At 36.9% G+C, this 22,867-nt stretch overlaps 11 protein-coding genes across 11 annotated transcripts; 6 read left to right on the forward strand and 5 right to left on the reverse strand.

Annotated features, from left to right (window-relative positions):
• Positions 1–26: 26 nt before the first annotated feature.
• On the reverse strand, positions 27–1,107 carry RHIMIDRAFT_199264 (COPII-coated vesicle component Hrf1; the record flags this gene model as incomplete). Its single annotated transcript, XM_023606359.1, has 6 exons — positions 27–167; positions 215–467; positions 522–579; positions 639–735; positions 781–885; positions 934–1,107. The coding sequence occupies 6 exons, from the start codon at positions 1,105–1,107 to the stop codon at positions 27–29; spliced, it is 828 nt and encodes a 275-aa protein (XP_023468813.1).
• A 1,629-nt stretch (positions 1,108–2,736) lies between these two features.
• Positions 2,737–4,272, forward strand: RHIMIDRAFT_302455 (MFS general substrate transporter; the record flags this gene model as incomplete). The annotated part of the gene is made up of 6 exons (XM_023614387.1): positions 2,737–2,817; positions 2,871–2,966; positions 3,017–3,195; positions 3,250–3,365; positions 3,421–3,948; positions 4,001–4,272. The coding sequence occupies 6 exons, from the start codon at positions 2,737–2,739 to the stop codon at positions 4,270–4,272; spliced, it is 1,272 nt and encodes a 423-aa protein (XP_023468814.1).
• A 984-nt stretch (positions 4,273–5,256) lies between these two features.
• Positions 5,257–6,382, forward strand: RHIMIDRAFT_302460 (aqualysin-1; the record flags this gene model as incomplete). Its single annotated transcript, XM_023614388.1, has 5 exons — positions 5,257–5,390; positions 5,446–5,570; positions 5,622–5,741; positions 5,793–6,126; positions 6,180–6,382. The coding sequence occupies 5 exons, from the start codon at positions 5,257–5,259 to the stop codon at positions 6,352–6,354; spliced, it is 888 nt and encodes a 295-aa protein (XP_023468815.1). The 3' UTR covers positions 6,355–6,382.
• A 269-nt stretch (positions 6,383–6,651) lies between these two features.
• Positions 6,652–9,210, forward strand: RHIMIDRAFT_271367 (uncharacterized protein). The gene is made up of 7 exons (XM_023612251.1): positions 6,652–7,045; positions 7,092–7,280; positions 7,337–7,569; positions 7,622–7,811; positions 7,861–7,947; positions 7,995–8,484; positions 8,543–9,210. Exons 1-7 carry the CDS (start codon positions 6,875–6,877, stop codon positions 8,773–8,775), a joined length of 1,593 nt encoding a protein of 530 aa, XP_023468816.1. The 5' UTR covers positions 6,652–6,874; the 3' UTR covers positions 8,776–9,210.
• On the reverse strand, positions 8,927–10,198 carry RHIMIDRAFT_234482 (uncharacterized protein; the record flags this gene model as incomplete). The annotated part of the gene is made up of 8 exons (XM_023608165.1): positions 8,927–9,030; positions 9,085–9,210; positions 9,264–9,363; positions 9,508–9,542; positions 9,612–9,692; positions 9,754–9,886; positions 9,943–9,969; positions 10,034–10,198. 8 exons carry the CDS (start codon positions 10,196–10,198, stop codon positions 8,927–8,929), a joined length of 771 nt encoding a protein of 256 aa, XP_023468817.1.
• Positions 10,199–10,244: 46 nt separating this feature from the next.
• On the reverse strand, positions 10,245–11,150 carry RHIMIDRAFT_289599 (uncharacterized protein). Its single transcript, XM_023613660.1, has 4 exons — positions 11,000–11,150; positions 10,816–10,944; positions 10,584–10,762; positions 10,245–10,532 (listed from the first exon to the last, which is right to left on the reverse strand). Exons 1-4 carry the CDS (start codon positions 11,112–11,114, stop codon positions 10,326–10,328), a joined length of 630 nt encoding a protein of 209 aa, XP_023468818.1. The 5' UTR covers positions 11,115–11,150; the 3' UTR covers positions 10,245–10,325.
• Positions 11,151–11,725: 575 nt separating this feature from the next.
• Positions 11,726–13,091, reverse strand: RHIMIDRAFT_198460 (ATP-dependent RNA helicase SUB2; the record flags this gene model as incomplete). The annotated part of the gene is made up of 2 exons (XM_023606289.1): positions 11,726–12,801; positions 12,860–13,091. The coding sequence occupies 2 exons, from the start codon at positions 13,089–13,091 to the stop codon at positions 11,726–11,728; spliced, it is 1,308 nt and encodes a 435-aa protein (XP_023468819.1).
• Positions 13,092–14,291: 1,200 nt separating this feature from the next.
• On the forward strand, positions 14,292–15,746 carry RHIMIDRAFT_234485 (nucleotide-binding domain-containing protein; the record flags this gene model as incomplete). Its single annotated transcript, XM_023608166.1, has 9 exons — positions 14,292–14,316; positions 14,370–14,540; positions 14,593–14,741; positions 14,794–14,857; positions 14,910–15,145; positions 15,198–15,216; positions 15,265–15,513; positions 15,563–15,619; positions 15,673–15,746. The coding sequence occupies 9 exons, from the start codon at positions 14,292–14,294 to the stop codon at positions 15,744–15,746; spliced, it is 1,044 nt and encodes a 347-aa protein (XP_023468820.1).
• Positions 15,747–15,815: 69 nt separating this feature from the next.
• RHIMIDRAFT_248334 (neutral trehalase) lies at positions 15,816–18,253 on the reverse strand (the record flags this gene model as incomplete). The annotated part of the gene is made up of 4 exons (XM_023610507.1): positions 15,816–16,218; positions 16,266–17,967; positions 18,019–18,088; positions 18,149–18,253. The coding sequence occupies 4 exons, from the start codon at positions 18,251–18,253 to the stop codon at positions 15,816–15,818; spliced, it is 2,280 nt and encodes a 759-aa protein (XP_023468821.1).
• A 696-nt stretch (positions 18,254–18,949) lies between these two features.
• RHIMIDRAFT_289603 (uncharacterized protein) lies at positions 18,950–20,925 on the forward strand. Its single transcript, XM_023613661.1, has 8 exons — positions 18,950–19,310; positions 19,366–19,458; positions 19,520–19,576; positions 19,624–19,751; positions 19,804–19,925; positions 19,977–20,485; positions 20,534–20,732; positions 20,789–20,925. Exons 1-8 carry the CDS (start codon positions 19,206–19,208, stop codon positions 20,878–20,880), a joined length of 1,305 nt encoding a protein of 434 aa, XP_023468822.1. The 5' UTR covers positions 18,950–19,205; the 3' UTR covers positions 20,881–20,925.
• A 13-nt stretch (positions 20,926–20,938) lies between these two features.
• Positions 20,939–22,716, forward strand: RHIMIDRAFT_84493 (CRAL/TRIO domain-containing protein). Its single transcript, XM_023615773.1, has 4 exons — positions 20,939–21,601; positions 21,652–21,811; positions 21,863–21,965; positions 22,026–22,716. The coding sequence occupies exons 1-4, from the start codon at positions 21,000–21,002 to the stop codon at positions 22,490–22,492; spliced, it is 1,332 nt and encodes a 443-aa protein (XP_023468823.1). The 5' UTR covers positions 20,939–20,999; the 3' UTR covers positions 22,493–22,716.
• Positions 22,717–22,867: the final 151 nt, after the last annotated feature.

Genomic DNA, 22,867 nt, shown 5'->3' on the forward strand with positions numbered 1-22,867 from the left:
TGATATACAAAGAAAAGCTCTGGTATTTAGTTTATTAAAAAGAACATGTATACCATCTGAAGAGAAGCAATTGTCAACAAAAACCACATTCGTCGTTTACGTTGAGGATTCAGGGTAGAAGGCCCCGCAGCAGCATCAGGTAGAATGACATATCTCATAGAGCGAAGCTAAATAATATCAATATCTCTATCCATATAATCAATTTATAACTTACCAAAAAGAAACTGACGGATAGACCCGTGTAAAAGAACACAAACCATGTGCTATAGCCCTTGCCCCCTAATAGTTTGACAACATCCGTAACAATGATACCAACGAATTTGTAACCATAGTAAGAGAGTAAGTCAAGCATGGAAGCCTCAAAAGGTATATTTAGGAAATAGCAGCCTAAGCGTGTGTAGACAATTTCCCAAAACACAACAGCAACCGAGGTGGATACAGCAATATACAATAACTCTGGATGGAATCTATAAAATGATCAGCTTCTCCTTTTCTAAACAACTTGGAAGTGGTTCACTTACTTGTTCTCAAGCCCAGCGGTTAATCCGCAAAGTAGCACATATGTTACAACGGCCATTACTTTTTAAAATGCATCAGCCAAACAAGTTCTACATCCATGTATATTTATGATGTCTTACCAGGAATATACAGATCAGGTGAATTTAAGTCCTCTCTTGGCGGTTTAAACCCTTCCATTTGACCTGTCTCTGATCTCATTATCAAACGATTCCACGACTATGAAGCATAAGTGACTCGTCGTTATTCATGATATAATCTTACATGATTTCTCCAAGGAAACAGTAATAGTCTTAACTTGTTCATAACGTAACTATTGCTTACATTAAAGTAATGCCTTAATGCAGGCATATTTACCCATCTATTGAACTATGTAGCCTATGTCAGTGAAATGCAATCTACTTTTACTCTACTCACATTCTTTTCAACATATGCAGACCCTTGAGCCATAGCTGTACCAGCAAACTGCATACCCATTTGAGCAGCAGGATCATTAAAGCCGAAGTGGCTGTATAGATTGCTTGAATGTTGTGAATGTTGAGGAGTATAAGCATTAGGATCATATTGCTGTTGTTGTTGTTGTTGCTGCATCATGGGGCTTTGGTTGTAGTAAGTCTGTTGAGATGGTGCATTCTGATGGACAGCAGGTCCAAAATCTGGTATTGGATGCTGAGGAACAGGATGTTGCAAAGGAGGTGGAGATTTGGAAGGCGCTCCATAAGCTTGATTTGAGTATTGATAACTGGGGTGTTCTCCTGCTGGATACATTTTTGTTAAAAGGAACCTACAACGCGTTGAAAAAAGACGCTTTAATTGTCTTACCGGGGATTGAATCTTACACTGTAGTGTATTTCATTGGGCTAAATTAAAGGATGATGACCAAGTTTGTCAGCAGCATCATTCTTATTTACAAAGGAAAAAGCAATAAGCAGAGAAGTGATTTTACTGTCCAAAGCATAAATGATTATAATACATAGTTTGTTATACCTTGTAGATAGCTTTAGTGTATCTGCAAGTTTAACGTAAAAGTAGATGACGTATTGAAAGACAACATACTTGTATGCTCAAAGTATACACACGCACATACACATGCAAATAAGCATCATAGATAAATATCCACTTGCTTTGGAACACTGCTCATCATTTGTGTGATATACATAATAACAGTAGCTTTTAGTTTTATCGACAAACACGCTGTCAAGACTATACAATAGCACGAGCTTATTGACGTAATATGTTCAAATGCAAGAAATAAGGACAAATGTATAGCATTAAAACTGTAGTAGAGGAATAACTACCTACGTAGATAATAATGCTCTTCATAGGGCTCATTTCTTCTTGGCGTATTTGTTCGGAGCATTCCAGAGGATACTTCTATTCCAACTGTTGCCATGATCAACGTATAATTCTTAGTGTAAAGCTTACTGCTCATTGTTGTTACTATTAAACTGAATAATAAGCCAAGAGAAGCAAGAACATTCAAAAGGAAAAACCCTTCCATTAAATCATCCTAAACTTGGCAACATACAAAAGTTACATATGCCTACAGTCACCACGCATAAAATACATCCAAACCAATTAAAGTTATCTCATCTCTCCTTTTTTTTTTTTTCTGTAAAGACATAATGCCGATGTCCTTATTATCTAGTTAGTTAATCGATTTGAAAAACAAGTTCTACTTCAAATCAGGAGAAAAAAGGAAAAAAAGATCGAAAAGTACGGTGGTGTTGTGAGAATTCGGCATCACCGGAAATATTACATGTTTGATTTACCTTGAAATAATGTATCTGAAGCTAATAGAAATACAAGCATTACAAGGCACAGAAGCAAACGTACATATATTTCTGAGGCTAACACATGCTCTGTACGGAGTAGTTCATCAGTGACCACATTAGAATAGATAGCAAATAGTTTTAAAACTGGCTAAAATTTTTGAGGCCTATAATTACCGCAAGTTGAACAATTATAGGTGCTTTTACTTTATAGCTCTCGTTTAAAAGTATTGACTAATGATTACAGCTGATGCTTCTTCATCTGCAAACGAGCAATCTAATGCTTTAAAGAATCCATACGAAGAAAGCAGTAGAGAACAAACGGTTATTTCTGAAGAAAATGCTGAAAAAGAAGCTGTTGACGATTTACATTTATATTCTGTGAAGGTTAAAAGATATAAACATGTAGACAAAGATGTAATTGACACTTTTTTATACTTAGGACAAGATGTCCTTCAAGAGAAAGTGGTTCATTTTAACAATAGTTGCAATGCAGGGCTTTTTAGGCCCTGTAACGAGCTCCATTTATGTAAATAGCGAGATACCTGATCTATCTTAATCAATGACCATAACAGACTTTAGATTCCTGCAATTGCACAAGTACGCCAAACCTTTCACACAACCAACATTACTATAAATGCAACTATATCATTATATGTGTTTGTTATTGGCTTAATGGTATATAGATTATAAATGGCTTAGTCTCTTATATTCATTTTCTATACTAGCCTCTGTTTTGGGCTACATTCTCTGAGAGATACGGAAGGCGTATCATATACATTTTATCTACAGCCTTATACATAGCAGCCACTGTTGGTTGTGCGTTATCCAGATCCGTTGGACTTTTCATAGCAATGAGAGCGCTTCAAGCGACTGGAGCAAGCGCTTCACAAGCAGTAGGCGCAGGGTATGCCACATCCTATGAACCATAAGAATTTACTCATATACATTTGTAAATTAGCACTGTTATTGATCTATTTGACCAACAGGAACGAGGCAATGCAATGGGATTTTTTCTTCTTGGGCCGCTCATTGGCCCCGTCATTGGACCTATCGCGGGAGGATACATAAACCAATGTATTGGTTTGAACGTTATTACTTGGTAAACAGTTACTCATTAATTTAAATTTAGATATCGGATGGAGATTCATTTTCTGGATACTCTGCGCTCTAGGAGGTTTTATCTTTACACTCATTTTATTTTTTGTGCCCGAAACATCTGCCATCATTCTTAAAAAAAGAAAGATAGCAGACAGTGAAGAGAGATTTATTCATCAAGAGCCTTTGTTGAAGAGCATGTCGAAACCATTTATATTCTTAACGAAGCTTTCCGTCATTTTCGCCACAACGCCTTACTCTATTGCTTATGGATTTATGTACTTTATGATAGCAAGTTTACCCCAGCAACTGTCAACACATTATCACTTTACAAGCTCACAAATAGGGCTTTCCTATTTGGCAAATGGTACTGGGAACGCTATTGGTGCAGTCTTGTCAGGTATCTTGTCTGATCGCGCAATAGTCAAAAAGAACGTACCAGAGGCACGGCTAAGCGTCATTTGGCTCGGTATTATTATTTTGCCCATGGGAGAAGTAGTATATGGCTGGTGTTCGCATTTTGGTATCCATGTCGTATCATGTCTGTTTGGCCTATTTTTGTGTAAGTTATGAGAAAGTAGGCTCAAGAATAGAACTTATTCATGTTTATAAAGTAGGATTGGGCGTTGGTCTAGTGCAAACCCCTAGTAATACGTATATATCGGACATTTACCCCAAATATGCTGCTTCTGTAATGAGCACAGCCAACTTGTTAAGATGTTTATCTGCCGGATTTACACCACTAGTAGCCCCTGTTTTGATACCCGCTATAGGAAATGGCTGGTCCATGACGATCCTCGCATTCATCAGCGCAGCAAGTGGTATCTGCGTCTTCCTTGCACAGAGATACGGTTCAATATGGGCAAAGGATACAAAATGGCTATAAATAAAGTAGCTAATTTATATGGAGATGCGGTAAAGGATCAATCCATTATAGCTATTATTAGTAAAGTTTTCTTTTAATAAAATGTCGTGCGGCTAGCGTTTTAATCCAGACATAACAATACATATGCCGAGGTTTGATATATCGTTGAATTACCATGAATGTTGCAAGATGATCTTACTGATGCTGTCTTTTTTTTTTTTTTTTTCCTTTTGCACAGACTTGCCATAATTCCAATGAATGACTAGTTTGTACACTTGTATGATACTTTTTTTTTAGAGCAAATTAGATAAACAATTGGGCATATCAGCTAGTAAGTAACAGAACTAGCCTGATGCTATTACCAAAAGCATTTTAATAACCCGAGGACTTTTGGCTGGTATGTACGTAATGTACTAAAGTGTGTCCTTTGTTTTTTCTTTCTCTTTCTGTTTTGTTCTTCTTTCCGATCGGAATGAAACTCACTCTCTCATTTACAACCACCTACCTTTTGCTTGGTATCAGCTATTGTATAGCTATAAATGAAAATAGTGACTCAGCGGTCGACATCTCCAAACAAGAAAATATCCGTCGTATACCTACACACATCATAAAGTTTAAGGCACCGAGCATTAAAAACATCACTGGTAAGAACTATCTACCTGCTATACGCCTTACCTTTTTACTTATTAATCATTAGGATTTGAATCAACCGCTTTTGTTGAACAGCATTACAAAACTTTTCAAGAAGGTCTAAAGAGTTCACTTAAAGGAAAACATGTACTGATGAGTGATATGCCCCAGACAAGCGATGAAGATATGAAACCGGAATCACTAAAAGATATTCAGATTGGTGATAACTATAAAGCCATAACAGGCTCGTTTCACTCTCAATTTGTAAACTATCTTAGCAATATAGATGATATAGAATTCATAGAGCAAAACCAGATATATAAAGCACCCTTTATTCCTCCCACTGCTGATCCAAAGATCTATATGCAAGACGTAATGCACAAAGTGCCAAACAGTAAGACCAAGCGTGGAATTGTTACTCAAGTAAACGTTCCTAGCTGGGGTATAGCTCGTATAAACCACCGTGAGCTACGGGACCTTACAGTTTATACTGCAGATGATACTGCTGGGTAAGAAGCCGTAGTAAGATATAAAAGCTAGTATGAAAACTTACACAACATCTAGAACCGGGATACATGTATATATCCTGGATTCAGGAATAAATGAAAATCATCCTGACTTTGAAGGGCGAGCCTTGATGGAAGCCAACTTTATTAGTTATGAAGATTCCGGAGATTTTTCTGGTCATGGTACGTTATTTTTTGCTCTTGATTCATATAAACTTAATTTATCATTCAAAGGCACACATGTTGCTGGTATTATTGGTGGTAAAGCATTTGGTGTTGCAAAAAAATCCTTTCTCCATGGAATCAAGATACTTGACCGAAATGGAGATGGCACTACTTCTGCTTTACTTCAAGGTATGTAATAAAGGGTGAATATAGGATAACAAATCTTAAATAAACATATAGCTATTTCGTATATTGTTGAAACTCACGAGCCTGGTCACAGTATAATCAACCTTTCTCTTAGTGGGCCACGCTCAAGCTCGATAGACGAAGCCCTATCAATGGTCGTTCAAGATTACGATATACCCGTCTTTGTCTCTGCCGGAAACACGGGTGATGATGCATGTGCTTACTCACCGTCTGCAAACCCTGATGTGTTTGCTATTGGTGCTACAAACTATCAAGATATCATACCACCATTTTCATCCTTTGGAAAGTGTGTTAGTATATACGCCCCGGGGGCCAATATCACTAGTGATTGGCTTGAAAACAAGACTATTACCATGGACGGAACAAGGTAGAATATCGAACGAGCTTTCATTCCAAAAGCTAACATTCATCCCTCAATAGTATGGCTAGTCCACACGTCTCTGGTATAGCTGCTATGCTTATGAGTAAAACCAAATTTGAGTCGCCCAATGATTTGTACACCATGATAAAGAATATGGGTACACCAAACATATTAAAGCCTTCTGACAAGGCACAAGGAGCACTCTTAGCTTATAATGGTCTGGATCACCTTTAATGCTGATTGAACTTCTTTAACAGTAAACACACATATGTTATTTCACTCTGAATAAAATACATTCAGTAATGTGGTTTACACACACATTTTTTTGTATAAAAGCTGTTGTATTTGTAAAAGGGGAATTGTCGATTCTTTCATTTCATAGAACACAAGCTCAGCGGCTAACCCATGAGCTTCATCATTAAGGCTGTTGTTTCCGTGCCTCTTATGTGATATAGGTATCTACAAGGTCACAAATTATCAATTGATGTCGACTCAGGGACAAAAGAGCACTTTTTGTTGTCAATTTCGATTCCGCTTTTTATTTTCCTTACCCCTTTTGTAGGGAATCTCTTAGTTTGATGAGTTGTAAATTAGATCATCCTGTTGTTGTCTCTATTGACTTTGGTAACTACATTTCACTTTTTAACAAGGTCTTTTTCTTATTCATTATTGTAAACAAACAGGGACAACCTTCTCTGTAAGTTGATGATTTAATAAAGAACTATGCATAAACAATATTAACTCAAACACATTTATGCAGGGTTGCTGTTTCTGCCTAGCACAGAATTCTGATGTAGACATTAATGCAATCACGAAATGGCCAAAATACAATGGTTTTTATGCAAAAGTTCCTACATGTTTATACTATAAAAATAAAAACAAGGTCTTAGACTGGGGAAAAGGCGCGAAATTACTAGCTTTAAAGGTACTGATTGTCCTCAATGAGCACGTCATAATACTTTATTTAATAGCCAAGCCAAGAAGGTGTATTTTTGCAATACTTTAAACTTGCGTTGGTGCAGGATGACATTCCATTACCTGATGGTAAAACATCAGTAGATGCTGTATCAGATTATCTACGACGTTTTCACGAGTACATTTGTGAAGAGATACAAAAGACAACAGGATTTCAGAATTATAGACAGCACCAATATCAATATGTAAGTATACTACTTACAAATGTGATTTAACTTTAACTATCTATATCTATGCATAGTGCTTAACTATTCCCGCTATCTGGTCTGATGAAGCAAAGGCATTGATGAGACAAGCAGCTATAAGGGCAGGCATGATAACTGCAGATGATCCGTTAGAAAGGCTCAAGCTTATAAGTGAGCCAGAAGCAGCGGCAGCATACTGTGAAAATAGATACAATTCTTTGAGTTTAAGAAATGGGGACATATTCATGATTGTTGATGCTGGAGGAGGCACAATTGATTTGGTGACTTAGTAAATATCTTTCTACGGATTAAAACATAAACATCATTAACTTTGAATCAAGTCAAATAGAGGATATCAAACCACCAAGGAAGCTAAAAGAAGTGACCAAAGGACATGGTGGCATGTGTGGAAGTGCATTTATTGATCAAAACATGAGATTTCTCTTAAGGACAAAGCTAGGCAGTAACATAGAAAAGGTGTCAGCCTGTATGTATGAAACAATGATGGACAACTTTATAGAACGGATAAAAGTATGATATTAGTTACAATATCGATTGACAATACCAACAATCTATTTAGCCTAATTATCGAGGGGACGAAGATCAATATACGTTAGAAGTACCAGCTGCTGTTTCTCAGTATATTCCTGCTCAATTTTTGAATGATGTAAGTAAAACGGCAACAAGACAAAACACTAATGGATTTGCCTTTAGAATGGTCACATGATTTTTGATAAAGATGAACTAGAAGACTATGTATTCGGTCCTGTTTTAGGTCAAGTTATTGGCTTAGTTAAAGAACAATTGACACAAGTTGGTTGTTTTGTTAACTCTATCTTTCTTGTTGGAGGATTTGGATCTTCTTCATATCTTTATGAAGCTTTAAAAAACAATCTTGGTCCAGATGAAGTTGGAGAGATAGCTATGCCGCCACGCGGAGAATTAGCGGTTGCTGAAGGAGCAATATATCATGTACTTGGACCAACTTTAGTGACAAGCAAAATATTACGTCGATCATATGGCATAAGAACACGGCTTCCATTTGTAGAAGGAATTGATCCAGAATCAAGTGCCATTATCACAAGTGATGGAATAAAAAGATGCTCGACACGATTTGAAGTCATTGCGATGAAAGGTGCTCGTATTGGTGCTAACCAAACAATGAGACGAAGCTACTGGGTAGAATATCCAAAGCATACCGAAGGTAATAGGAGAGAAAAGTGATCATTTCTCAGCTCATACGAGTTAATATTCTTGAAAAGTTGATCTATACGCTTGTGACGACGACTCAATACCAAGATATATTACCGATAAGAAAGTAGTGAAGCTCATTGAACTTCCTGTAAAAATGCCATGGCTTTCGAACGTAGAGAATGGTACTAGAGTGGATATTACTGTGAGTTTTATTTTTGGGCTTACTGAAATCAAAATTGTTACAACTATTGCTGGAATCACTGCTGAGCATGTGTTAGATGCAAATGACTTTTACGCATAATATGGAAATATACAACAGTTTTACAAAATAAATAGATATACATATACTAGACAAAAAGAAGAGTAAAGAGAAACATATATATATATATATAAGCTATGATATCACTGTGAGATTGTGATGTTACAATGAGTATTATAGATCAAGCGTGTTTTTACGGAGTGAGATGCACAAGAGTGTCTTTTTGTATATCTTGATATGCAGGAGGAGGCATATCAGGTTCGTCGAAAGGGTTATTGACTGCTCCTTCGTCTATTGCTATCATAAAGTTAGCTTAGTAAATGGTGTATTATTATCAATGATCTGTTGTACCTCGTTGATGATGTGTGATTGTATTTAGTCTTCTTGAAGGAGGAGGAGTATTGACCAATAGCTGCGGTGATGAATTGCTATTGTTTGGTAATTCTGATAGAAAGGGGTTTGTACGAACTTCTCCGACTATAATCATTTTTGTTTAATACTTGTCATGATTTGTCTATTAATTCATATACCAGTTAATCGTCTTGGCGGTACTGGTGGTGGCAAGGTAGAGCGATTTGGAGTTGATCGAATTGAAGTGGTAAATACGATATTGGGATATCCTATAGCAGTCTTTAAGGTTAGGTTTTAATCAACAGAATCATTAGATTAATTGATTGACCTTGATTATGGTGATTTGTATTCAAGTTTTGTGAAGTGCTGTTATATTTACTGTTATATCATAATGACACTGTAAATAACTTTCAGTGTACTTACTATTGATGAACACTGTGATTGATATTTAACTGTGTCTATATATAAAAATAAAAAGAAGGAGTCAACATAATACATTCTAAACAAAAGGACGATATTCTCATTACTTTCCAAACGATGTACTCTATTTCTGTCATTATTACTATGACCATCGCTATGATGTATGAATGGGTTATTTTTTATACGCCCTATACACACACACAAAAAAAATTCAGCTGAGGTTGGTATGATGTGTTGAGGAGAATATACTTGGTAAGCTTAAAAATGATCCATTGTTCGTCTTTCTATTCATATCTCTCTCGGCTTTCAATCGACTTTCTACATAAAGTTCCTGACGCCATTGAGCCAACTCTTCGCGAACAGTTGGTGATTTAGTTTTGTTCTATATCAAAATGTATCAATATAGACAACATCATCCCTTCTATTGAGATAACTTACAATCGGAGAAAATAGTGTTGTTTCTGACTGTTTGAAGATAGAAATATAAAGTGTTAGTACGTTAGTTTTTGTCATGTTATTCCTTATTTACAGAGTGTGTTGACTTGGTTGGACTATTGGGCTCTAATAACATATCAAATGCTGTATTAATATCGCCTCGAGCTGAATAAAGAGCTTCGTCAATAGTTAATATGTCAATATCTGGAAATGCTTCTTTTAATATTCTAATCTGTGGTTCATGAAATGGATTTGGCATGTTGAAAACAGAGAATACCAAGAATAATGAAAAAAAAAAAAAAAAGGCCAAGAAAAAATTAGGGCAGAAAAGAAAATACAGAAAAAAAAAATAATGTTACATGATCTCACTTTTATGAATTAAAAAGTTAACCGTATCTGATACCCGCATATAGACCGATCAAGAAGGTTGACTTGAATTGAATATTGTTTGTCAAGAGATCAACAAACTTTTGCCACTTGGAACGAAGATCTTTTGCTGTCACTCTTCCATCTTTATCAACGTCTAGTGTTTTGTTATATCTGCCTTCTAAACGGTCCCAATGAATGGTGACATAGCCTTCCTGAGCAAGGTACTACACACAAGGAATAAGCCATTATGGGAAAATTTTCTATTTATAAATTACCTGCAAAAATACAAAGCCTGTACCAACAAACATGGCGAATATTTTACCAACTTTCTTTATCAAAAACCCTGTACAGAAACCTAGAAAAGTCCCAAAGGTCAACTCACCCTTGTTAAGGATTGACTTTTGCTTGGAAGTAGTAATAATCTTTGGTTGACTCATATCATTAGCATAAACGGCTATGCACTGACAGTTAACCATGTGTATATAAGTCAGACAGCACATCTATTACCTTCACACATTACTGGTTTCTTAACCAATAGAGGAGTAGTGGCAATACCAAATGCAGTAAGAGGTATTATCTTTGAAGCACCAAAAGTGGCAGCAGGTGTACTAAGAGTTTTATTGAAAACAGCCTGCTCTGATAACATAATTTTTTAGTAGTTGTATTTATTATTATTACTATTTACTACTACTTGGAGTTGTGTATTGTCTAATAGCCTGGGCACGATAAATAGGCCGAGAAACGCGACTAGACGTCTTGAATACGTTTGAACTCGAATTACAGACCCTTGCGGACAATCGAAGCATAGTTTATACGAAAAGAAAGTAAAAACTTCATGTGGGGTTTAGTAAAATAAAAATAAAAATAGTGACTTTGTTGTTACCTCATTGGCTGCAATTCTTTCCGTAGTTCATGCATTACAATTAAACAAAATAAAAGACCACTGTGGGCGCCTTGAAACAATAAAATTTCATCCCACTCGAGCAAGATAAAATCTAATATCTCTTTTGAGATCGAAAGATGCTGAGAGGAGTGAGAAGGAGGTATTTCATGCATTATACTTTATTCAGAAACTACTCGCATACTGATAACTTTAGGCAACAAATAATAATAAAAGATAAATATTTCGGTTATGGGTTATTTACAAAAGTGTCAAGTTCATTTTATGTATTATTACATATTATCTTTTAAATAATCGATAACCAACAAAAGTGAGATTGGCCTTGTATGTCAATCAATTCAAAACAAAGTGTATACTTTACTGAACGTCAATGTGAAAAAGCAAATGAGAAATCGGCAAATCTTTAAATTGTTTTCATAAACTTTTCTCTAACTGACATTCTTATTTGGCCTTGTCTTTGCTTTTCATTGAATACTTCTTGCGTGAACCATAGCCGTTTATTATTAAAAAATGAATTTAAGAAGTCATGTAGGCATTAATGTCAACGTCTTCAGGAAGTGGTGCAATATTAACTTCAAATCTACTTTGGACATCGTTCAAGACCTTTGTATCGTTTTCATCAGAAACAAAAGTGATACCGAGACCCTTGGTACCAAAACGACCAGCACGACCCACTCTGTGTAAGTAAGAGTCTGCGCCATCGGGCATATCATAGTTGATAACGATGTTGACACGTTCAATATCAATACCACGGCCAAATATATCAGTGGCAACCATAATACGCTTTTCGAATTCCTTGAATGATCTATATCTCTTGATACGTTCTTCTTGAGTCATGTGTGAATGGATACAGATACTTGGGAAGTTACAGTCTGTTAAGATTCTATTCAATTCATTTGCACGAGCAACAGAACGAACAAAAATACAGACTTGGTTGAATTCAAGTGAATCTAGTAAATCATTCAATTTACGGTTCTTTTCTCTTTCCTCTAATTTGATATAGAATTGTTGAAGACCATGGAGAGTCAACTTGGCTTCATCATCAACATAGATTTCAAGAGGGTTTTGCATAAACTTTTTACACACAGGTCTCATATCCTTTGCTAATGTAGCAGTAAACATCATGACTTGCTTGTGATGAGGTGTTGCACGGAAGATATCTTGAACATCTCGACGCATATCTAACTGCTCCAGCATTTTGTCACATTCATCCAAAACAAAGTGCTTGACATTGTTAAGCTTGAGATGCTTATCACGTACTAAAGCCAAAACACGACCAGGAGTACCCACAAGGATATGAGGACACTTATTTTTGTCCTTTAAGGTTTCAACATCTTTGGTCATAGGCACACCACCATAGAATACTTCAGTGCGGATGTCTGGAAGGTATTTGGAGAAACGACTATATTCATTCTTGATTTGGAAAGCCAATTCACGAGTATGGCAAAGAACAATGACAGATACTTCGCCATTCACAGGCTCAAGTTGTTGAAGTGTAGCCAGAACAAAAACAGCAGTTTTACCCATACCAGATTTAGCTTGGCAAAGAACGTCCATACCCAAAATGGATTGAGGGATACATTCTTGTTGGACTAGAGCACGTTGAGTGTTAGGGTTCTTGGCTGATCAATTGATATTCGAGAAAAATACCTTCTGAAGGGTGTTCAAAACCACAGTCGACAATACTTCTTAAAAGTTCAGGTTTTAACAAGAAGTCACGGAAACCAGTAGAGTGGATACCGACGTATGAACCCTTTTTGTCTTTCTTCTCTTCTTCTTCATCTACATTAGCTGTTTGTTGTACAGTAGTTTCTTGTTGAAGAGTTTGTTCATCTTCTTCTTCGTAGTCAATGAGATCATCAGCGTGGTCGGCAGCGGACATACTGAGGTAGACAAAAAAGTGAGTAATGCGTTTTTTAAAAAAGGGGATAATCAATCAACTGCCATCCTCCGAATTCGTTTCTCCATAAAAGATTGTGTCTCTTTTTGACTTGATTTTCAAAGAAAATGAACAATGAAATGACAATACTAGTAACAAGTCTTTTTGCTGTACTAATCATAACTGATCTATGATCACAGCTCTACGTGTAGTCTGTCGATACACATACAGTGCGTAATCTGATCCATTCTAATACATATTCTCTGCTCCCTTTTGCTGCTCTGAAAAATAGCAAATAAAAAAAATCGCCATTGCGGAGTTGCTGGGTCGATTACGTATGACTGTAGTGTCCACGTCATCCAAAGCACATCTTCTAAAACTTTCCATCTTCAATAAATGACGACGGCCATCAAGTAGTAAAAGTAGCTTGTCTTTTTTTTTGGAAAGAAAAAACAGCATGTGTACATTGTTTGAGAAGAGTATTGGAAATTTCAGCAAGACTTGTAATTTTCATTACACATTTTCAAGAATCAAGCGCACAGGAGAATTTCGAATAAGGCGAATTTCGGAGGAGTTGTGTATATAGCAGCTAGTTGCTTCCAAAGTAGACAACATTTACCTTTAATTTGAGTGTTGAAGGTTGAGAAAATAGATGGATGGATGTGAAAAAGAGATAAAGATGGGGTTCTAGCGAAAAGTGAAAAAAGAAGCTAAAAAAGCACTGAAGCCCCCTGCTGATGGGTCCCAGAGACTGAAATTAAATATTTAATCACAGCTCAATGAGTTTGAAGTTGGTGTCCCCTTCTCAAAGGTGACACAGTTACTTGATTTAATGCATTTTACATGTATAATAAATAAACGTTATAATCCGAATTTTAAGGTTTTACTACGTTGTTCATATCTTTTACATACGATGTGAAAGGTTCTATTTTATAATTCTCTCTTACAGTTTTAAATCGCATCCATTACAACTTTACATGATTACAAAAGATATTAAAAATAACCTATACACTTTCTCTCTTTCTCTTGTTTTTCTCAAGCTTTACAAGGGTAAGCTTAATCTATACGTATAGAAGCTTATGTCTATTAAGTATGAGTCATTAAAGCGTTATCTCGAATTTAAAGTTCAGTTTTCCCCACGATTGTAGTAATCTGGCATATTCTCTGTCCTTCCTTCTTTTTCTTTTTCTTTAAGTTTTCAAAATGACAAAAAAAGTACTTATACTTGGTAATGAACATGAAACTTTTATTGAGAGACTTATTTACCTTGTTATTTCTAAGGCGCTGGTGTATCGGGTTTAACAAGCGGTATCTGCTTATTGCGCAATGGTTTCAAGGATGTTATTATTGCTGCAAGACACTTACCAGGCGATATATCTTCTGAGTATACTTCCCCATGGGCTGGTGCGTCAATTATAACTGCTGCTAGCCCTGATGACTATCGCTTGCATGGTAAGAGAGAAAATGACTGCCCGACACATCGGTTATTTATTCTTTCACATAGAGATCGATTTGGATTCGAAAAAGGAATTCGCTCGTATCTGTGACAATATTCCTGATGCCCATGTTAGTCGAACAGATGCTGTTCAGTATGTAAGGCAACCACAGGCGACAGATGAGGAAGTCTACTGGGTTAAGAAAATCTATGACAATGTATGATATCTATAGCAAGTTTGTCTCTTGGATTAACCAATGCAATCTATAGGTCCGGCTTATTCCAAAGCAAAATCTTAAACCCGGAATGTCCCACGGATATACTTTTACCTCATGTAGGCCCTTCTTTTTCAATTTTGATAAACAGGTACTGATTGACGCGAATAGGTGTCGCCAATGTCCCCAAATATCTTCAGTGGCTTTTAAAAACCTATAGAAGCTTAGGAGGTCGTATAGAGAGGCGTACATTTAACAGTATTCAAGAAGCTATTGAGGCATATCCAGATGTTGATAACGTTGTCAATTGTACAGGCTATGGATCACATGATCTAAAAGATGTTAAAGATGATGCATTGTTTACTCTGCGTGGACAAACCGTTCTTGTTCGTGCTCCTCACATCAAGGTTGGTGTCATGTAAACCCTTACGCCAATTTGACTAATTTTATTTACTACAGACGCAATACTATGATGACAGTAATGTGATAATCATAAAAAGAATATGCCACTGATAGTGATATGTAGGTACTACTTGCTGGACGTACATCATTCCTCGGGGCGATGGTACTGTCATCTGTGGCGGTACAGTAGATCCTGACAATAAAGTCACTGCTCCTGATGAGGCAATTACAAAGGATATCCTGAAGCGAGTTTACGAGATGTGTCCAGATATCACGCATGGGAAGGGTCCTAACGCATTTGATATTGTCTCTTATAACGTTGGCTTTCGTCCTGCTCGCCGCGGTGGTATCCGTATTGAAAAAGAGATTAAGCGTAAGTGCACTATTCTATTTATAAATTGTCCCTATTAACGTATCTATAGATCGCTCTAATGGTCAAAAGGTGACCGTATGCCATAATTATGGACATGGTTCTCATGGTAAGAATATCGCATCTGTCAGGAATGTGAACTAATCTTATGTCTAAATCAAGGTTATCAATCCAGCTGGGGCTGTAGCCAAAGAGTCGTTAAGTTGCTAAAGGATGAGCGACTTTCGAAACTGTAAAATTTCCCGTGTTTTTTATTAGCTGCATATATGCTTTTCAAAACACACAATAAAAATGATAAAAGCTATCTATTGCTTTGGTGGTGCGTCTGATAATGAAATACGAGTAACTGCAGCGTTAATGCTACCATTACGTGTGATAGCCCTGGCAGCAATGGTTGATGCGCGACGACGAAGAGCAACGGTTTCTTCTTCTTCGGGTGTCATGCCCAACATGCGGTGTTCACGAATCATTGCCTTTTCGAACAATAAGTCAGGAAGAGTACATGTTCCCAAGGCGCGACGCATGTTTGTAGTCAAATAGCTAAGACCTACTTGATAGGAAGCATTCATCCAACCAAAGCCTTCCCTGGGTACACACTTGAAGTCTATACCCACATTACCATATTCGACTTCTACTTTGTGAGATAAACTTACAACGTCAAATTTTTCAGGCACGACGCCGTTGAAATCGACAAAACCCTTTGTGATTCTAAAGAATAAATGAGTATGCATAATAAAAAGTTTAATAGTACTTACGTATATAGCCAGCGATATGCTAGTCGACGAGCTGTTTCAAGCATACCATATTTATCAAGACCTACCCAAGCCATCATCTGATGAGGCGCCCAGCCAAATGGGAAATCCCACTGTCGGTTAGGTCTTTCTAAAGAAATAGCACCTCGAGATGACTCGGTACCAGACACCAAACCGCCCATGACTTCGAACTTGGAGAGTGAATTTTTCACCATGGATTGTGCTTGTTCGTGACTGGCACAGCCTGCCCAGAGAGCCCAGAAGCTAGTGACGCTTTCATATGTCGTCTGTTCTTCCTTGACGGTATCATAGTCAAAATAGAGAGACTCTTTCTCATTCCACAGATATTTGTCAATACGTTCTCTGCGCTGCTTGGCTCTTTCTAACCAGTCATCTGGATTTTGTTTGACACCATTAAAATCTTCCAAGTCATCGTCCAAATAATCTCTGATAACGTCGGCTATGTCCATTTCATATTTGTATAGCAGTGTGTTTAGATCAACTGTTGCCAAATTTGCACATACTTTATCGAATCTATAAGTAGTATCGTGACCTGATTCTCTTACGGCACGATCATGTAAGAAGTATTCGTCTAGCTCAGGCTCCTTTATGGCACCCGCATTGTACTTTTCAATAAATTCGTCCAGTGTAATATTGTGTTTTTTAGCATAAGGCTCTAGAATATGAACGAAATGGGAAGCTTCGGTTTCGGGAGGGATACCAGAGCCATCAGGACGATATCTCGATAGCATTGTTTTTTTATCTAGGCGTGGTTCGGACATCCATACCTCCCAGTATTCCTTTATGGCTGATTTGAGTATACGTCTTAGCCATGCCTTGTTCTCTTGTTCTTTATCGGGCGAAAGTCGTTCGTACACTTTGATTGCCATGTCAGTCAAGAACGGAGGCTGAGAACGAGCAAGATAGTAGGAGCGATTTGCATTGAGAATTTTACCGTAATGCTTGATTTGATATGCAAAGTTTTCTACCATGCTTCGTACCAGGTCTATTCTTCCGTCTTCAAGTAAGCCAAGCGCCGAAAAGTAAGAATCCCAGCCATACATTTCATTGAAGCGACCACCAGGGACAACAAAGGGCTCACCAACGTATGTATCATTACCATTTTCATCTTTTACTTTACGCATAGCTAAAGTAAGCAGACCAGGGCGATCATTGATGCTCTTGACGTAATCTGCAGTGATCTCTCGAGGAAGATATTCCACTTCAAGATGCAAGTGTTTGCGAACCTCTGCCACTTGTTTATAGAATGCATATGCTTCATGGTCATCGCAGGGAACGTAAATACGAGGGTTTCTGTTGGTTGATCTATTTTTGGGATCCGGACAAATGACTTCAAGAGAATCGGCATCAATACGTCGAGTTAAGCCATCCCAAAAGTTGAAACGAATCATACGAGACAACCGATCCACGGGATTCTCATTTAATCTAGCTTCATCTAGTACAATGTGCTTTCTTCCATAGTCATGAGCCAGTGCGAGCTCCTGTAATAGATTTGACAGCATATATGTGCCTCTAATGTCAATCTTTCGGTAACCACCTGAATCGGCTGTACCTAAAGACATCGTTTTTGGACCCAAATCATTAATTGTGATTTGAAAGTCACCATCTGTATCTTCTTGTTCCAGAATCTTTCGCTGAGTCTCTTCAACATCAATCAAAAAACGACGTGATTTATTCTTTTCATCTACAAGAGTAACTAAGTATTGTATATTCCTAAACTACAAAATGAAATTACCATGTGAAGCACGTCGTCTACGTGTTCCTTCCAGTGTATTTGTAGTAGTTCCTCCTACTTGATGACTTCTCTACAATATAAAAAATAATCAACATGATTTATGCATAATTTTTCTTTCCTTTATTCTTACCGTATGAGTTCTTGTCCTATGTCTCGCATTATCACCTGTTGTATAATAAGTGGAAGCAGGCGCGTGAACATCGTGTTCAACTTCAATAGTAGGCAACTTTGACATTTTATAAAGAAAAAGAGTTGATACAGAAAAAGGAAAAGAATGTAAAAATAAAAAAGAAGTAAATTATAATGTTTCAACTGATACGTCATAGCAACTTTAGTTGGCTTGATTTTAACTTTATATCAAAAGAGAAATTAGGAGCCATAACCCTCTTTATCTCCCTTATTATTTAGGCTTTTTAAAGACCTAATTACCTTTTATAACTATGTGTTGCTCCTTCTTTCTTTTTCAGTGTTTCCTTACTGATATCATTGTGTCAAAATTACCAAAGATTAGGCTTACAAGCGCAGTTTATCATTCTCATCGTAATTTATTCCCCGATAGCGGGCAAAACTGATGTCTTCTTTGCACCTCATGCGACAAGAAGATATAGTTGAAATAAACGACCAGCATTTAAAAGAAGACTCCGTATAGCAGTACAATGAAGAAAAATATCAATAATCAATTGTCCGAGAAGCAATAAGCCTCAATCTCTATGAAAAAGAATTCCTTGCCTTTAGGGAACTATCTAGAAAAGGAAGACTAGTCAAGCATTTACCGATTACTGTGAGTATCTAGAAAAGTAGCATTTAAAGGAAACTTCAACATTGACATAACAATATACCTGTGTAAATATAGTTTTTTTTTTTTTTTTTTTTTTTTTTTTTTTTTTTTTTTTTTTTTTATTTTTTTCCTTCATATTTTTTTCCGTTAGTTCCAGTGGAAGTTTATGTAGATCATTTCTTAGTGTTCACAATACAAAAAAAAGCTCGCATTGATGAATATATCTCATGTAACGCCTTTTATTCTGAAACCGTTCGTAAACCAACAAGTAAATGCTCCTAAAGTACCTAAAAGTGTATAGTTTAAAAATCAAACTTGCTCTGTATGAATTGACATATGCGTGACTTGTGTTGAATGTCATATAAACATGAACTTTGTCTCTTTGAACAATTAAAAAACTGTGTAGAAAATGACCAGTACAAATGAAGCATTATGGAATGATCTTTTAAAATGGCAAATAGACATTAATAAAAAGGACGAGGCATTATTAAAAAGCAAACCGATTCATGATAAAGTAAATAACAAGGCAGTGTCAGTTGATATTTGTATATTGACCTTGTCAATAATAGACAGTATCTCCTATTCGTGAAATGACAGAGATTGTTCTAGATAATTTGAAGCCAAAGGGTCTAAATGCTTTGTCTTCGACCCCAAAAAAGGATGTAAGCAGAATATAGATTGAAACTAACATTTGAAAAAAGAGAAAACTAATTCTATTACTAGATCCCAGTCAACAAAAAGCCTACTTTAATAGAGAGAGCAGAAGCTGAAAAGACAAAAGTAGGATCCATATACTTAGATAAAATACGACTCTAACAGAATATCAGGGTAATGATTATTTCAAGCAAAGCAACTTTAAACAAGCTGTGATTCATTATACCAAGGCTATCGAGTTGAATCCGACCGTATCTGTCTATTATGTGAATCGAGCCATGGCATATATAAAGTTGGAAAAGTAAGTCTTTGAATTATGTAATATAGAAGGCGTGCTTACATAGTATCACTAGTTACATAGAAGCAGAAAGGGATTGTACAAAAGGAATTCAGTTCGATACCAAGAATGTTAAAGCTTACTGGAGACGCGGTATAGCTTTGCAGAAACTGGGTCGAATTGTAGAGGCTAAAAAAGGTATAATTGATTTATTGTATATATTATCTTCTCTAATGCCAATGATTATAGATATGGAACTGGCCTTAAAGTTGGAACCAAAAAATGCAACTATAGCAAAGGATTTGCAGGCGCTCATTTCAAGTAACAAAACATTACCAGAAGAACAGAAAACGAATAGTAAAAGCAAGTTTCGTTCGTTACCAATCAATGTTATTGACGCTGCCTATGAGCCCCAGTCATCTCAGCAACCTCCATTGACTCCAGTTTCTACAAGCAAAGTTAATAAAACCACACAACCAGCCTCAGAGGCGCCAATGACAACTGCTAAACAAGCTAAAAATGTCAAGGAAAGTACTGCAAATAAAACCCTAGTCAAGGAGGAGCAAAGAAAAGAGAATGAGAAAAAGACCACAGACTCACTGCCAGTTAAGGTGACCACTGAAAAGGCGTGGCCTGCCATTGTGCCTTCCTCAACAGTGCCGCTGAAGTTTCCAGTCCCCAAGACAAACTTTGAATTTGAACGAGATTGGAAAACATGCAAGGCAAGAGGCATAGATGTTTTATATCAATACTTTCAAGTAGGTTTAACATTCCCTTAAAAAAGCATGATACTTAATCTCATATAGAATATTCCACCTGCTTCGTTTGCAACCTTGTTTAAATCATCCCTCGAATCCGACTATTTTGAACAAATGATTCATATATTAGCAACTAAATATGTAGAGCAAAAGACACTAAAAGACATTTATGACGTATTAGACGGCCTTTCGCGGGTAAAACGTTTGGACATGTTACTCATGTTTTTATCCAAACAGCAGGAAAAAGGTAATATAAATACAAAAAATATGGAGAATATTGTCTAAACCCATTTTTATCAATAGAACTTGAAAGTTTGTTCACCCTTATCAAATCATCTGATGTTGTACCTAAAGACAAGGTGGATAGATTGTCTATGTTTTATAAAATCCGTTAATAAAATATACTTCCGGATGTGTTACTGTGATTTTGGTGAAACAAGATGTCATTTCAAAAAAGGAAAAGTACCCTTCTTTTTTCTTTTTTCTCCCCATTATTCTTGCTTACGTATTCAACATGTCCAAAGTCATGGCCAAAGATCTGTCTTTGGACAATCGCAAACCAGGTCATGCAGGCTCATTAGACAAAGACCAAACCGAGAAATTAAAGAAGTTTTGGTTACGCATTTTTGCTTTATTTGAACAAAAGGGTGACGAGATACAGTTAGCTAATACACAAGAGACAACAGCCAAAAAAAATGGAAGTGGTTTTCTAGGTTTTGGCAAAAAAGAAGACAAGAAAGATAGAGACTATTTCTTAGGTACTACATCGGATCCTCGGTGGAAGAGCTTGCCACTAGACCAGGCGTTGCCTTTGATACCTGGTTCATTGCTTCGTCGAACCTTTTGGGGATTAGTCGCTACAGATAACCCAGACTCAACCCTTTTACGATTTTTACGTGCACGCAAATGGGATTTGGATGCGGCCTACCATATGTTGGCTAATACTTTACGGTGGCGTCTAGAAATGAGAACGGATGATATTGTGGCGCTAGGTGAAACAGGGTTAATTGAAGAATTAGAGCGTTGCAAGAGTGGGTTAGGTACTACGTTCAAGGAGCTATTGGGACGAAAACTAGTAACACTCGGTGGCCCTGATAATAACTATCGTGGTATATGGTAATCAACAACGTTTATTATTCTGTAACCTCTGTTAACATACATAAAAGCTTTGTCAATGTTCAGGTTTACCATAAAGAAGATCAACCACTGGAGCTTGCAAAACTGCTGACAGTTTACATTATGGAAACAGCTCGACTCATATGTGATTATCCTATGGAGACTGTATGCCTCGTGTTTAGTTTAGAGAATTTTACAATGGCTAATATGGTATACAAGCAGGCAATTAATACCCTTAAACACTCAACTTATATACTTTAGGACTTTGATGCGGTTAAATTCTTGGCTGAATGCTTTCAAGCCTACTATCCTGAGTCTCTCGGTTTAGCCTGTGTTCATAAAGCACCTTGGATATTTTCTACAGGTTCGATATTGCTTGATATATATATTAACACACCTATTAAATTCCTTTTACATCCCATAGTATGGAATTTAATCACGCCCTTACTGGATCCTGTTGTCGTCAGCAAGATCGTGTTTACAAAGACTGCCCAAGACCTTGAACAGTACATTCCAGCAGACAGTTTACCTTCGCTCATTACTGGAGATGCTAGCAAACTGTCCTTTGATGAACGTACCACAGGGGGCGTGCCTAAACCTGGTCGATTATCAGTGCCTCCAGATGAACCCAACGTTGAAGCCTACTGGAAAAATGTGTCAGAGTATGAGAAAATGACGATAGAATGGGCAAAGAGTGAGAATGATGATGCACTCGAGCGTTTAAAGCTTGGTCAGAACCACCGCGTGTGTCGCGTAAAGGCAGAAAAGTTACTACGAGGAGAGACAAGTTATCATACAAAGGGAATGATCCACATAAACCAAGATGATAGACTGATCATTAGTTACAAGACAAATCTATGGGACTCACAGGATATAACAGATTGGGTGTAATAAAACGTAATCTTGCCAAAAGTGGCTTGGTAATAGAGACAATGATCTTGTTTTGTATAGGTGGCTCTTTGATATTTTTGGCCACGAGGATCACAAATGGATACTTATTAAGGACTATTGTGTGTGTTACACCTTTAGCTTCTTTAAGCAAAAAAAAAAGACGCAATTGTTCATAAACCCCCCACAAAAAGTATGCATGATCTCCGCTCTTTTTTTTATGTCTTGGCTTTGCTCCTGAAACCAAGTCCTTTTTTTTTTTCATTTCCTTCTCTCCTTTTCACTCTTGCACACGTTCTCTTCTTCTTTCTCTTTTCTGTAAACTTAAATATTATTGTGTATGCCCACTTCGCAGTCTCTACGATCTGGTAAAAGTGT

Source organism: Rhizopus microsporus (genome assembly GCF_002708625.1).
Source record: "Rhizopus microsporus ATCC 52813 unplaced genomic scaffold scaffold_3, whole genome shotgun sequence".
Taxonomy (NCBI): domain Eukaryota; kingdom Fungi; phylum Mucoromycota; class Mucoromycetes; order Mucorales; family Rhizopodaceae; genus Rhizopus; species Rhizopus microsporus.

What these genes read in the sequence shown, in the direction of transcription:
- RHIMIDRAFT_271367 (XM_023612251.1), top strand. Translation starts at nt 6,875, where the DNA reads ATGCAGGGTTGCTGTTTCTGCCTAGCACAGAATTCTGATGTAGACATT. An exon ending in ACAATTGATTTGGTGACTTA is followed by an intron (nt 7,570 to 7,621) that starts GTAAATATCTTT and finishes CTTTGAATCAAG; the next exon opens with TCAAATAGAGGATATCAAAC. An exon ending in ATATCCAAAGCATACCGAAG is followed by an intron (nt 8,485 to 8,542) that starts GTAATAGGAGAG and finishes ATTCTTGAAAAG; the next exon opens with TTGATCTATACGCTTGTGAC.
- RHIMIDRAFT_289599 (XM_023613660.1), bottom strand. Translation starts at nt 11,114, where the DNA reads ATGCTTCGATTGTCCGCAAGGGTCTGTAATTCGAGTTCAAACGTATTC. An exon ending in TAGACAATACACAACTCCAA is followed by an intron (nt 10,945 to 10,999) that starts GTAGTAGTAAAT and finishes TTATGTTATCAG; the next exon opens with AGCAGGCTGTTTTCAATAAA. An exon ending in GAAACCAGTAATGTGTGAAG is followed by an intron (nt 10,763 to 10,815) that starts GTAATAGATGTG and finishes GTCAGTGCATAG; the next exon opens with CCGTTTATGCTAATGATATG.
- RHIMIDRAFT_289603 (XM_023613661.1), top strand. Translation starts at nt 19,206, where the DNA reads ATGACCAGTACAAATGAAGCATTATGGAATGATCTTTTAAAATGGCAA. An exon ending in CTTCGACCCCAAAAAAGGAT is followed by an intron (nt 19,459 to 19,519) that starts GTAAGCAGAATA and finishes TTCTATTACTAG; the next exon opens with ATCCCAGTCAACAAAAAGCC. An exon ending in GCATATATAAAGTTGGAAAA is followed by an intron (nt 19,752 to 19,803) that starts GTAAGTCTTTGA and finishes TAGTATCACTAG; the next exon opens with TTACATAGAAGCAGAAAGGG.
- RHIMIDRAFT_84493 (XM_023615773.1), top strand. Translation starts at nt 21,000, where the DNA reads ATGTCCAAAGTCATGGCCAAAGATCTGTCTTTGGACAATCGCAAACCA. An exon ending in AATAACTATCGTGGTATATG is followed by an intron (nt 21,602 to 21,651) that starts GTAATCAACAAC and finishes CATACATAAAAG; the next exon opens with CTTTGTCAATGTTCAGGTTT. An exon ending in ACCTTGGATATTTTCTACAG is followed by an intron (nt 21,966 to 22,025) that starts GTTCGATATTGC and finishes TACATCCCATAG; the next exon opens with TATGGAATTTAATCACGCCC.